The sequence below is a fragment of the Rhineura floridana genome, chromosome 3 (assembly GCF_030035675.1).
Source record: "Rhineura floridana isolate rRhiFlo1 chromosome 3, rRhiFlo1.hap2, whole genome shotgun sequence".
NCBI classification, from domain to species: Eukaryota; Metazoa; Chordata; class Lepidosauria; order Squamata; family Rhineuridae; genus Rhineura; species Rhineura floridana.
Genome location: NC_084482.1, coordinates 155154972 through 155169619, shown reverse-complemented (window position 1 = coordinate 155169619; position 14648 = coordinate 155154972). Strand labels below are relative to the sequence as shown.

At 44.1% G+C, this 14648-nt stretch overlaps 1 protein-coding gene across 1 annotated transcript in view; it reads right to left on the bottom strand.

Moving 5' to 3' along the window:
• TXNRD3 (thioredoxin reductase 3) overlaps positions 1-10918 on the bottom strand; it is a 40195-nt gene extending 29277 nt beyond the window's left edge. The window contains exon 1 of the mRNA XM_061618399.1: positions 10596-10918. Within this exon, the coding sequence (XP_061474383.1) occupies positions 10596-10718 (123 nt within the window). The 5' untranslated portion in view covers positions 10719-10918. The remainder of the gene's footprint in view (positions 1-10595) is intronic.
• Between the last annotated feature and the right edge of the window lie 3730 nt (positions 10919-14648).

The following is a 14648-nucleotide window of genomic DNA, read 5'->3' as shown; positions in this document are numbered from 1 at the left end:
ATGCAGAGCCTTTCCACCAGTAGTGCTCTTCTCCACTGGCAGAGCTAACACTATGCACCATCCTAACCCCTTTCCCATCACCATTGGGGGGCAGGGTAGCACTGCACTGTCAGGAAGCAATCCTATACCCACCTGCCTTAAAGAAAGCACCACCGAACGAATTGGAACTTACTGCTGTGTAGACCTATTCAGGATTGGGCTGCTAACTTCACAGACTAATGCCAACATTTATTATAAATAATGCAAAAATGGGTTAAAAACGGAGAGGCTCCTTGGAATACTAATTTCTTAGGTAATGGAATAGAACAAAACCTTTTCAAAATGTGAAGCAAGTACTGAATGTTAGAAAAGAATGTATTGCTAAATTTGTAGATTTCTGTTGCTCATACTGAGTGCCCTATCTGGATTTTCAGTCATTTTTTATTTTCTACAAGCTCATGTCTATTCACTGTTTTAAATAATTTTGTAATATATATATCTACATTTTAACTTTTTCATCTATCTTGCTTTATTCTCACTGACCCACTGCTGTGTAAAGTGTAAAGATCTAGGTGCCCAAATGACTGGTACCAAACCCTAGAGGTATAATCCAAGCGACGTTATGAAGCAATTGCATATACTGCAGTGATGCTGCAGGGACACTGCCAGAACGTAGCCTTAATTGTAAGTGCTTGCTGCTTCTCATCCCTTCTTAACCATTTTCAAAGTGTCAGCAAGGTTGCAACAGACACCAAGCAGATGGGAACAAACCCCTCCCCCCAAAAAAACCAATTCACAAACTAATAAACTGAAGCCCAGTATTAAGCATGAACTGCATAGAAATATTTGACAAACACTTATTTTATGTTCTTTCCTTTTTTAAAAAATAAAGCTTTAAAAAGTTGCTAGAGGCAGCTACTGTGCTAGTCCAAATAGCATACAACACTATTTAACTGTCTCATGTGACAATCTGTTTTCTAGAGCAATTCTTGGCATCATCTGCTTTTGCTCCTCTAAACCAGTTCATCTACATTAAAAATTGCAGTGAAGCTAATTAGCTGGCTTCCATGTCTGTTGTTTCATAAGTCAATTAGGATTTTATAACATAAATCAGGTTGACTTGGCAAGTCATTACGTGCATGCATGCACGCATATTTATATTCAGATATGCACTATCTAGCTCAAGGCATGTTAAAAGACTGCTGATGGATGCGATGTGCACATGCAATTATTCTTCCACAAACCTGAAGTTTTCATACTGCTTGCCTCCATATTTTCCTGCTTATTGACACCTTAGACAAAAATATACTAAAATAATTAGAATAAGCAGTTTGTCTCTTATGATGCACTGAATATTAAGCTCTAATGTGGTACCCAAAAGACAATGGGTGATATCAAAGTCATACTCCGAGTAGGCCCGCTTAACATCAATTGTGCATCGGGTTCAATGAGTTTATTCTGAGTATGGCTCATACTGGGTATCACCCAGTATGTGTGCAAGTTTTCTGCAAATAACATTTGTCTTATTTCATGCACATTTATTTAAAAAAAAATTATTCCACCTTTTGGCTTCATAGGAAACTACCTTGCACTAAGACAATTGGTCCATCTGGTTCAGTATTGTCTACACCAGAAGTGGGGACCCTTTTTAGCCCAGTGGGCCTGATCTTTATCTCGCTCCACTGGACAACTTTGACAGGTGGGAGGGACTACCCACCTGTCAATTATGTGACATAATGATGTCAGGTAAATTATAGGTGAGTGGTCCCACCCACCAGTCAAAGAAGGCCTGTGGGGGTGGGAGTAGATAATGACCAAGCAGGACTGAACTCAGCTGATTAGTGGGGAGTGCAACCCTCCTTGGTTCAGGTGTATTAACAAACTCCCCACAGGGAATCTGCTTGAATACCTGAGCCAAGCAGGACTGAACTCCCCAGTGATCAGCTGATGGCAGAGGAGTTCAAACCTACTTTCTGCAGGCACAACCAGGACAGCTGCATCCCCACCTGCTCATACAATGGCAGGTAGGTACTGTTTGGGAACAATCTAGTCCATGGGCTGGAGGTTCCCCCACTCCTCCGGTACGCAATGACCCGCAGCAGCTCTCCAGGATCTCAGATAGGTTTCTCTCCCAGCCCTACTTGGAGATGCTAGGGACTGACCTTGGGACCTTCTGCATACAAAGGAGATGCTCTACCCCCCCCAGCTATAGCCCTTCCCCAATATGAAGACTCTTGCATTCTACTCTCAAAATGTTTTCAAATAATTAATACAGTCTACAGAATGAGATTATTTTATACTATCAACAAATACTCAGATCCTATTAGACTAGTTACACCAGTTTTCTTTATTCAAGTTCAAAAAGGGGGTTATTGCTTATCCCATTGATCTAACCATTATTTTTATTTATTTATTTATTATTTGAGTTATATCCCGCCTTTCCTCCCAGCAGAGACATGATTGTTTCATGATTGGCTCATGAAGTTGCAGGGATTTTTGTAGCACTCAATTTCTTCACGTTTGAGACTTTATTTACAACAATGTTGATTATTTGCCTTCCATCAGCACACAGGCACAAGTGGATACAACCCTATACTGCTAAAGCATATACAAAAACAGCCCCCCCATAGCTTCAATGGTTAAAAAAAAATAACATCGTTAACTATAACAAAACAAAAATGAGAAAACAATCACAAACAGATGTTAAAACAAGCAGGCATTATGAAAACAGAAGCAAAATAAGTAGCCAGCAATGGATTCTGAGCTACACCAACCCACCAGTATTTTCCCACCAAGATGGATGGCCTAGGGGTGAAACTGCCAAATGATTACAATATGGAGGCCTATGTTGCCTGCCATATATGACAACACAGGATATAAACATAGTAGCTTTTAATGCTGCATTTTAAAATTGTTGTAACCATCCTGAGACCTTTGGGTGAAGGGTGGGAAATACTGATACCACCAAAGATATAAAGGCCAATTCCCAGCCACATATCAGAGGAAGCTATCTTATACTGAGTCAGGCCACTGGTCCATCTAAGTCAGTACTGTCTACAACAGGAGTGGGGAACCTCCAGCCTGTATGCCAAACTTGGCCTGCCAGGGTCCCAATTTGGCCCACAAAGCCATTTTCCCCAAACCATGCCCGCCCACCCTACACCTTGCATATTATGTGACATCATGTCTAGGACAGGTACATCTAACTATTGGGAGCTTAAAGTGAGCTCCTGATCATTTCTCTGCTGGAACAAAGTGCAGACCTTGAAGGTAATAGTCATGATATGGCGTAGACCAAAGCTTATTTTGGGGTTCAGTAGCATATAAACTTCAGTTAAAATTTTCTGATCAAACATTCATGTACATAGGGAACTAGGAACCAACTTCAGTACAGTGCTAGAGATAGGAGAGGCTCAAAGTCTCGAGTGACAAAGGAGATAGAATAGAGGGTGCTCTGAAAAGCAAGAACCTTATGGATTCAACCAAGCATTGAGTTAGAAAACAAAGAGCCACTTACACAGTGATGTGGGGTGGAAATCTTCCCATTTCTAAAAATACATTCTTCATTAGCTACACAATGAATGGACGTAATGTCAGCCTAACTGGGCAAAAATGCTATATTTTTCAGCTACCTATACCTAGGGACTATCTACCCCAAGACAGAGCTCACTGTGCTTGCTAAAGCTAGTGTTAACAGTTTTCTGTGCCTTTGCTTTTTTAAAAAAAGTTTAAAGATGTAAGGGAAATCGTGCTATTTATGTTTTATGACATTTACACATATTTCAATATAAATTGTGTCTAAATAAATGTATACATTTTGTTCAAATGCTACATTCAAAATAACATTAGGCTGCAATCCTACACTCTTTTACCTGAGAGTATGTTTAAATAGTTAACTCAATGGCTTACATCTGAACAAACATGTAGCACTGAACTGTACTTTAGCATTCTTTTCTAATATTAGCTCAAATACTTTTGGTACTAAAATCTGACATTTTTATACAGCATATAAAATAATCATTGCATACTTTTTTGCTTACTATGAGCTCAAGGAAAAGCATACCTGAGAGGTATGGAGGCCGGGGGGGGGGACTGGGAAACTATGGGGAATCCTCCTGTCAATGTTTCCAGTGGAAAAAACTGAAGCTTTGGGGAACACTGAAAACAACTCCTTTGAAATATATATTATCATTTGGGATGAAGGAAATGTTTTTAAGACAAGATTTTACTCAAAAGGTTTTCAAGTATGAAGATTTTTATGTAAGACAATTGAGAATGGTAACTCCTATGAATACTGTTATATACAACATTCAGGTCCAAAATACACTTCTGCATCTTGGGGATGCTGCTATCTACATGCTAGCAGCATACAAGGCCTTATCGGCTTCTGAATTGCTGATTGCCTTCTGCAGGTGATGTTTGTTCTATTTGGAGAAACTAGAAACCAGCATCCTGCATGCAGCAGTTCGCTGCTCTCTCTAGTACTGGGTATAGTCACAATTATACAAAACGTAGGCATTTATACTTCTGAGGCTGCAATCTTACGCAAATTTACCTGGGCGTAAGCTTCACTAAAAAGAGAAAATATGCATAGAATTGTTCTGTAAATTTCAAGTTTTATTCAACATCACATGAGCAGAAGGCACCTTGTGCAACTGATCTTTCCCTCCCCTCTGCACCATCACCACCCTGGCAGGATCAAGAAAAACCTGCTCACCTTTGTGGGCTGTGTCTTATAAGGATGCAGTAGGAGGTGGGAATCACCCCAAATGAGGCAAACGGATCTTACACCACTCACCCAAAGTTCCCAGTGTTGGGCTATTTCCCCCTTCAGCTAGTTTCGTAAGACACAGAACAGAATGTCCAGTAGGTTTCCCATATCCTCCAAAAAAGGCTTTTCAGGAGTGTTCAGGGAATAAAATGGGATGGAAAAGATCTGCTGCACAAGCCACTTGTGGGATTCCCATAGGCATCTGGCTGGCTTCTGTGAGAACAGGATGCTGGACTAGATGCACCATTGGCCTGATCCAGCAGGCTGTCATATTCTTAAGCTGCTTTCTGCTCATGTGATTCTGAAATACAACCCTGCATAAATATGCCAAACTATAACTTCAATATAATTATTACATTTTACACCGTTAAATCATAATAAGGCAAGGATTGAATCTCTCTATTTTGAACTAACCAATCAAGTATTTGGAGATCAGTACACAATAAGACCACACTCATCCATGATTTGATCATGGATGAAGGTGCCAATTTGGTGTGCATTACTGAGACCTGGGTGGGCGAGCTGGGAGGAATTGATCTGACTCAGCTTTGCCCACCTGGATACTCAGTGCAACACTAGCACAGGCTGTGGGGATGGGGGGAAGGAGTTGCTGTGGTCTACAGAACTTCCATCTCTGTCACTCTGTCTTGGAGCTGGCTGTGAGGGTCTGCACCTGGTGTCGGGCCAAGAAGACAGGAAACTAGGATTGCTGCTGGTGTACCGTCCATTCAGCTGCCCGGCAGCTTCTCTGACTGAGCTGGCAGAGGCCATCTCAGCTGTGGTATTGGAGGAGCCCAGAACAATAGCCCTGGGTGATTTCAATGTCCACGCTCAGGGTGCCTCTAGTGTTCTGGCTTGGGACTTCATGGTCTCCATGATGACCATGGGGTTGTCTCAAGTTGTCACCGGCCTGATGCATATGCCAGGGCACATCCTCAACTTGGTTTTTGCTCCAGATGGAGGAAGGGGTGGTCTGGATATAGGGAGGTGGATGTCACCCCATTGTCATGGTCAGACCACTTCCTGGTGAAGTTTAGACTCATGGCTCTGACCCTTTCCTGCAGGGGTGGTGGACAAATTAAGATGTTCCACCCCCAGAGACTAATGGAACCCACTGCATTCCTGAATGCCCTGGGGGAGTTCCCAGTAGATAGAGCAGGTGACCCTGTTGAAGTCCTTGTCACACTGTAGAACAGCAAGGTATGTCGGGCTCTGATACAGTTGCCCCCAAGCGCCCTCTCGGCATTGTGGAGCCCAGTTTGCACCTTGGTACACCAGTGAGTTAAGAGCAATGAAACAGGCTGGACGACGGCTAGAGCACAAGTGGCGAAAGACGTGCTGTAAGGCTGATCGGGCACAAATAAAACATTATAACTGTGCCTACTGTGTGGTGGTGAGGGCAGCAAAGAAAACCCACTTCTCTGCCTCCATCGCATCCTCAAGTAGCTGTCCAATGGAGCTTTTCCGTATTGTCAGTCATCTGTTGACATCAACTCCACGAAATCGAGTTTTAGACCCTTCAGAGGCCCACTGTGATTTGTTTGCAAGGCACTTTGAGGGTAAAGTTGTTCTCCTCCGTAGCTGTCTTGATGCCTCATCCACATCTACTGTAGTCCCCAATGAGACCAGTGCAACGTCTGCTGCAACTTCTTGAGAACAGTTTCAGTTGATGCGGCCTGATGACATAGACAAAGTGCTTGTGATGATGCAGCAAGCAATGTGTCCTCTCAACCCTTGGCTTCTTAAAGTTTGCCGAGGGGGCTTGACCGACTGGATCCAAAGTGTGGTCAACACATCATGCGGAAGGGAGTGGTTCCAGCCTCCCTGAAAGAGGCGGTGATCCGACCACTCCTGAAAAAGCCCACCCTGGACTCATTGGTCTGTGACAATTACCAACAGGTCACAAATACCCCCTTCTTAGGGAAGGCAATTGAGAGGGTTGTGGCACAGCAATTGCAAGTACTCTTGGATGAAAGATATTATCTTGACCCATTCCTGTCTGGGTTCAGGCCTGGTTATGGGACTGAATCAGCCTTGGTCACCCTGATGGATGACCTTTATCGGGAGAAGGACAGGGAAGTGCGACCCTGTTAAACTTATCTGATCTCTCAGCGGCTTTTGATACCACTGACGATGGCATCCTTCTGGGCCGACTTGGTGAGATGGGTATTGGAGGCACTGTTTTACAGTGGATCATATCCTATCTCCAAGGTCGTTTTCAGAGAATAGAATTGGGTTATTGTCTTTCGGCCCCCAAGCAGTTGTGCTGTGGGGTGCTGCAAAGTACCATCTTGTCCCCCATGAAGTTTAACATCTGTATGAAGCCCTTGGGAGCGGTCATCAGGAGATTTGGGGCGAGGTGTCAGCAGTACGCTGATGATACCCAGCTCTATTTCTCTGTAACATCTGAATTGGGAGAGGCCATGTAAGCCCTGAACCGCTGCCTGGACTCAGTGGTGGGTGGATGAGGGCCAATAAACTGAGTCTGAATCCTAGCAAGACAGAGGTGCTGTCGGTTGGTGGTTCCCGAGTTCAGATAACTGGTCAGTTTCCCGCTTTGGATGGAGTTATACTCCATCTGAAAGAGCAGGTCCATAGTCTGGGGGTGCTCCTGGATCCATCTTTGTCGCCCAGGTGACCTCAGTGGCTGGGAGTGCCTTTTACCAGCTTCAGCCATTTGTGGACCGGGACAGCTTGACAACAGTTGTCCATGCACTGGTAACCTCTAGGCTCAATTACTGTAATGCGCTCTATGTGGGGCTGCCCTTGAGGTTGGTCCGGAAGGTGCAGCTGGTGCAAAATGCAGCAGCGAGACTGCTCACTGGGGTAGGGTATCACCAACATGTCACTCCGCTGCTGAAAGAACTGCACTGGCTACCCATTTGCTACTGGGCCAAGTTCAAGGTTCTAGTTTTGGTGTACAAAGCCCTATATAGCTCGGGACCAGGATACCCGAAAGACCGTCTTACCCCTTATATACCCTGTCAATCACTGCGCTCTGCAGGTGAGGGCCTCCTGCAGATACAATCTTATCAGGAGGTCCATTCTGCACAACATAGGAAACGGACCTTTAGTGTGGTGGCACCTACCCTGTGGAATTCTCTACCCTTAAATATTAGACAGGCCCCAACTCTTTTAGCTTTTTGGTGCCTATTGAAGACCATCCTCTTTCAACAAGCCTTTTAAGTTGAGACCCTATCCCAGTCTGCGTCTGTGTTGGAGTTGCTTTTTAATATGTCTTTTAAACCTTTTAAAAAAAAAAACCAATATGTTTTTAACCTTTTTTTAAAGATGTTTTGTTTTAATGTATTTTAACATCTGTTTTTACGATGTTTTAAAGTGTTTTTGGTGCTTTTGTTTGCTGCCCTGGGCTCCTGTTGGGAAGCAGGGCAGGATATAAATCAAATAAATGAATAAATAAACAAATAGTAAGTATTTGCCTGTAAGCTTTAATATATTATACTCCTGCCTTTTCCTTATTTACAGTGAAAAATAGCTTAACCAACAACTGCAAGTGAAAAAATCTAGTATTTGATCAGCCATAACATGCTGCACAAAGAAACAAGCATCAGTTCTTTTCTGAAGTACTACTTGGAGACACGTATTGGCCTAATCTCAAAGAGCCCCCTTCTCCAACTTCTTCCCTCTTTACCTTCTCACTCTACTGTGCTTTCCTTGATTTAGGTAACTATTAACAATTGCTCTTCCTTGTGTAAATTCATTATCTACACTTTTCTTCAGCTCCTAAATAGTTTACTATCATGTTCTCTACTTCTTTTCTAGTAATGGAAGGGGATTTCAACAAGCACTACCCTATACTCACAGAGACTTAACAACCAGCTCACAAAGAACATGTAATATTTTACCTTCACAAATTTTTATCTCTGCCATGATTCAGTCGTGGTATTAGATCTCTCCCTACTGTGGGGACAGTCATGACTCCCCATAAAAAGTTGAGTAACTTATGAGCGAAGAGTTGTTCAACACCAGGAAAGAGCGCTTGCTCAACACAGAGCTCTAGGTTTTCTCAGTTCTCCTCCCCCAGCCTTCCCTTTGCATGCCAATGTTAAATGCAAAAAGCTAGCCATACTTGAATACTTCATGGCAACACAGAAGCAATATTTTGACTGCTAAACTAATTAAATAATACATGCCCTTTAATACAAAGCTTCCACTTCCAACAGTACGTCAGAAAGTGTACAAATGAAGTAATCAGAGAAGAATCTAATATGTCATCTAACTGTGATTTGTTGCTCTGCATTATACTTTTATATAAGGTATTTTAATCATATCTTTATTTGCCTATATTGAAAGTAAGCATATTAGTTCCAGCCACAAACATACGATAAACCTCTAGGTCTCTGGGTGCTCAATATGTTGCCCAACCCTATTTCCATCACGGATGCCTCCATCCCAACAGCTCCAATGTGGGCGTTAGAGACACACCAAAGGAAACATTAAGAGGGAGAGAAAAATGCATAGCTTAATTCATACTTAATCCCATTATTTTTTCTTATCTCCCACCCTACAATTGCTTCAACCTCCTCATCCCCAATGAAAATATTTAAAAGGTTTCTGATGATGCAAACATAAAGCCCCTGCATGACAGATTTAACTGGTTATATGCCTACGGTGTTGGACTACAACCTGGGAGACCAGGGTTCGAATCCCCACATAGCCATGAAGCTAACTGGGTGACCTTAGGCCAGTCACTGCCTCTTAGCCTCATGAAAACCCTATTCGTAGGGTCGCCATCAGTCGGAATCGACTTGAAGGCAGTACACTTACTTACTTACTTATGCCTATCACAGCTGAAGTACTCAGTCAGTTGAAGTGATCTTATTTTGAGTTACAAGTTTGTTGCAAAATGGGGAAAATATCACCTTTAATTCCTATTTTCTTGATACTGCTTTCAGTACCTTTTCTATTTCCAATCTTACATTCCATACTTCTTGCTTCCTATTCTAAAGCCTGAAAGAAGCCACAGAAGTAACATCTCAATACTGGATTGTACAAATCCAATTAAACCAGAGAAATGTGACCTACAAACAGATTAGTATCCTGACTAGCCACATCTACATCCCAATACGATTTGTTTCCAAAGCCACCTCTCTAAAATGTTAGTCCATTTGGTCATTAATACAGAAATCCTGCCTTTAAAAAACGCAGCGCGGGGGGGGGGAGGGGGGAACAGGATGTGGTGGTTTAATGCAGACTTGGATTTCCAGTTCAGGTCCATCTTGAGCCATCTTGCACCATGCCCATGCTTCCCAGACAAACAATACCAGATCAACATCACCAAGGCAGAGGGCAATCCAGGCCCCTCGTCGGTCTGCTATGCTATTTTTAGACACTCAAACCTAACGTTGCGTGCCAGAAGCGACTCCGGAGCCAAGCAGAAATTCAGACGTCACCCCCTTCCTGCCACCCCACAACTGTACCGGTCTCAAGGCACTAACTTGATGATGTGTAGAGACGCGGACGCGATGGGCGCAGAAGAGCCTATTTGTCCCCCTCCCTTCCAGCCCCGAGTCATGAGCCTGCGCTTTAAAGAGACAGTACAAAAGCCCAGGCGCCGAGGGAGGAACTCGTTGCCCCGAGGCAAAGAGAAACGGAGGGGAAGGGGCCTTGTTTCATGGACACCCAACTCCAGCTCACGCACTTGAGAGGGGAAACGCGAAAGCGGCTACTTCTAGGAGAGCGGGGCAGGGCAGGACGGCACGGCCTCCCCGGCCTCCGATACCTCGCTCCTCTCCCGTTCTCTTCCAGGGGTCGTTGCTAAGACAACGCCCGCTTCCCCTCCTCCGCCCGGCCTCCTGCCTGCCCGCTCTCTTGCCCGCCTTACCCTCTTGCAGAAGGGGCAGTAGCTCTTGCTAAAGATCATCACCCGGTGAGAGCTAATCAGGCTCCGCACGCGGAGCTTCAACGCGTCCCAGTCCGGGAGCCGGATCTGGCTCGGGGGTGGCATGGCTGGTCCTCGCCAACACCAAGCGGAAAGAGAAGACAGAGCCGCCCGACCGCTACAGCAGAAAAGAAAGCGCAGACTTCTCGCTTAGGCGGCAAACGCACTCACACCCGGATGACAAAGGCGGTGGCATCCTTAACCCCGCCCCTCCTATCCCGCTCCTCCAGTAAAAAGGAGGCAGGCGGGCAGGCACGAGAAAGGGGCTGGGGGCCGTTTAAGGAAGAGGCGGTGGGACGGGAACGTTCCCGTGTCCCTCTTGGATACGAGCAAACAAGACCATCCCCCAGAGGCGGGCCCAGTAACAGTGATGAAATGAAGGGAGAAGCCGACGAGAGATCAAGAGTTTCCGCGCGGCATGGGCTTTCCCCCTCCACCTCTATCGCGCGGTTATAAAATGAGGGTTCGGAAGATACCTCTGGAGAAGACAGCATGCTCAGATAACCTGCCATGGTAGTCGCAATCTGCCTCCCAAATATGGATTTTTATCCAAATACAGTTTTTTTAAAAAAATTACTACATGTGTACATATGTAGTATAAATAATGTGTATGTTTACTTAAAAGTCCCATCGAGTTCAAGTAAATCCACAGAAATAAGGCCCGCTCTGTTTAGTGGTGCTCCCTCAAAACAAATAAGCCTGCATGGGATTGCAGCCTCAACAGTTTTCAGGATCCAAAAAATACCGCCCAGTTTATGCCTTTTTAAAACATAAAACAAACTTTTTTTTTAATCTTAATGCTCGTGCCTAAATTGAGGGTGCCATTTCAATCCTTATGACCTCAGTACTTGGTGTTTTGCTCCTGAAACAGTTCCGATATAAATTAAATAAATAACATATTGAAACAAAGCATGTTTGAAAAAATTAAAAGAAAACATCTTTAAAAACATCTTAAAAAGTAACTCCAACATAGATGCAGACTGGGATAAAGTCTCTACCTAAAACTTTTGTTGAAAGAGGAAGATCTTCAGTAGGCACTGAAAAGATAACTTAGGATCTGATTACATTCTGGCCTAAAGCGGATTTGGTGCTTTTTTCAGATCCTTTTAATTTGGACCGTTTGCATGAAATTTTTGCCAGTGTGAGTGCATTCAGCTGCTATTACCTTTAAATCCAGATTAAATCAATGCAATAAAAATCCGAAATTGGTTTGAAAATCCTCATCTGCTTCCATGCCAATCTGCTGTGGGGGGTTTCTCCGCTGTTTTTGGCTGCACGGGTTGTTTGCCTCCCTTTCTCCGCCCCCCTATACTGTCTATGGATATCATTTTGTTTTCTGCCGCTGACGAACAAACTTCTGGTCGCTCTAGTCTTCCTTTCCCCCACTTTCCCCCCAGCAAGTTCCCTCCCTCGCTCCTTTAAACCAGCTATATGCTCCGTTTACTTGCTATTTTACTTTACTAGCTGGGGGAGCAGTGAGGGAAGAGAAGGGGCACTGCGCCGCCACTCTCCCCTGCGCCTCCCTCTGCTGGGGGTGAGAAGGAGGAGGAGCCGCTTCGCTCAGCGCAGTTTATGGGGAAGAGACCAGGCGGGTATATAGGGCCGGTGTGCCGGGTGCGGGCAGGCGAGCAAGCAGCCCCTCCCCCCCTCCCCTTCGAGGCAGTGGTGGCAAACAGTCCTGCCAGCCAGCGTTAAAGCCTGAGGAGGAGGGAAGAGATGCAGCCCAGAGAACTTGCTGTGGGATGTGCCAGGGCAGCCCTGCTTGGTTTTCTGGAGGGGTTGGAAAGGGGGGGGGTTGGGTCGACTTTCTAACACTTTCCAGCCAGGACGCAGCCCTGGGAAGCCCCTGCAGAAGCCCTGTTGCAACTATGCTCTCGTTCACGAAGAGGTTGTGTGTGCTTACACCACACAAACACAAAAATATACACACTGCACTATAAACATTTCATTCCTTATTCACACAAAAAGGGCTTTGTCTAGAGGAGGAAATGAAACTGACAACAGAAAAAAAGTAATTTGGTGTCAGTTGCACACCCCAGTCTCCCAGCTTAGCGTGAGATTGATAGAAAAACCCACCCCTTCTCAATTAGTGAACCGTGGAACTCTATCGCGAAGGGAAAAGCTTCAAATTCAATATGAATTTTAACTCCCATGTGAACCTGGCCAGAGATGGTGCCCATCTGATATTTAAGGGGAGGGAATTCCAAAGGGTAGGTGCCACAACATTAAAGGTCCGCTTCCTATATTGTGCAGTAAGGACCTCCTGACAAGATTGTATCTGTAAGAGGTCCTCACCTGCAGAGCACAGTAATTGACTGGGTATATAAGAGGTAAGAAAATGTTTCAGGTGTATACCATATACCTGAGGGAAGCAATATCTCTTTTCCAGTAGATTGCAAGGCGTATCTTGGCCACCACCACCTCTTTCAAGAACTTTATTCTTCAATTAATGTAGTAGGACCAATTGAGGGTCTATTGGAAAATAACCTGTAATTTCATATTGTTAGTTAATCTTTCTCCAAATTTGGTTAATAATTGGGCATGCCTAAAAACTGAAAAAAGTCAGAAGGTGTACTTTTTGACAGGAGTCCTCAAAGCAACTCACAGAACATTATTGCATTAAAATGTTAAAAATTAAAAGAAAAAGAAAATGGAAATATTGTTAAAAATGTCTTAATGCTGCCTCTGAGGGGATAAAAACACTCTCAAGGCAGAATACAATTAAAATATAATACAGTAATTGTGGATGGGGAGGGAGAGAGATTTGATTTAGTTCACACTTAAAGGCGAACATACCATATTCACACTTTCCAAACATGCGAACTAAAACACAGACATCTTTTGAAATTTGTTCTTCTTTCAGTTTTGCAGTGCAGTTCTCTAGCAAGTAAGGTGCACAAAAATGCACATACTAGGGTAAACTGTGTATAAAACACATATATTAGTGATACTAACACGCACAAATGCACTATATTAGAGAAAAATTAATACAAAAATGCATGTTAGGAACAATTTGCACTAGGGGACTTTTTTTTTTTTTTAAGTAAACTGATGTGAAAATGTGGGGAACTGAACTTACTGGAAAAATAAGAAACCAAGAAAAACCAAAATGGACAGCCTCACCCATCCCTATGAGTACGTGAGGAGAGATGAAACAGGTTAAAACCCAGAGTATTAAAATAGTACATTCTAAAACAAAAAGTTAAACAAACAAAAAACCTCCCATACATGGAAAATGTTTTGTTCCTCTCAGGGCTGGCGCCAGGTCGGGGTGGGCCTTCAGGCACCAACACACACACACTGCAGCCGTGCTGGGATGTCAGCACAATGTGCACACACGTTGTGCTGACATCACCACACGGAGATCCGTGCGAGCCACAGAGTGTGTATGTTGTCTGGGAGGGTGGTGGAGCACCTGCTCCGCAATCAGCATCAAGTTGTTGGTTGTGATTTGCAGCTGCAAATTACAATCTGCGACTCGATGCCATCGTGGATCACGGAGCTCCACCGTCCCAGCCCCAGCCTATAGAATTAGGCAGAGGCCCCTAGGGAGTGACCCGCAATCAGTGCTGGGTTGTAGGGTATGATTTGCGATTGCAAATCATGCTCCACAACCCAACACCATTATGGATCATGGACCTCCACCCTCCCAGGCCCAGCCTGTAGATCTAAGCAGAGGGCCCCTGGGCGCAGTCAGGACCCACAGCCCATGCCTCACCTGATCACCCTCTGGTGCTGGGCCTGGTTCCTCTGATCATGTGGTTAGAGATGTGAAGGCCAAGGGAAAAAATGGAAAAATGAAAAAAAACCCAACAATGTTTTCCCCCAATTTTTTCCTAATTTTTCCAGTTTTTTTTTTCTTTTCAGAAATATTGGAAAAAGAGAGAGGATTTTTTCATGAATTTTCAAGTTTTTTTCTGGGCCTTCAGGATGCTGTAAAAGTCCTTTTAGCTGATCCAAGAAATAAGGCATGTAATAAGATCTTGGCTTCTCTTC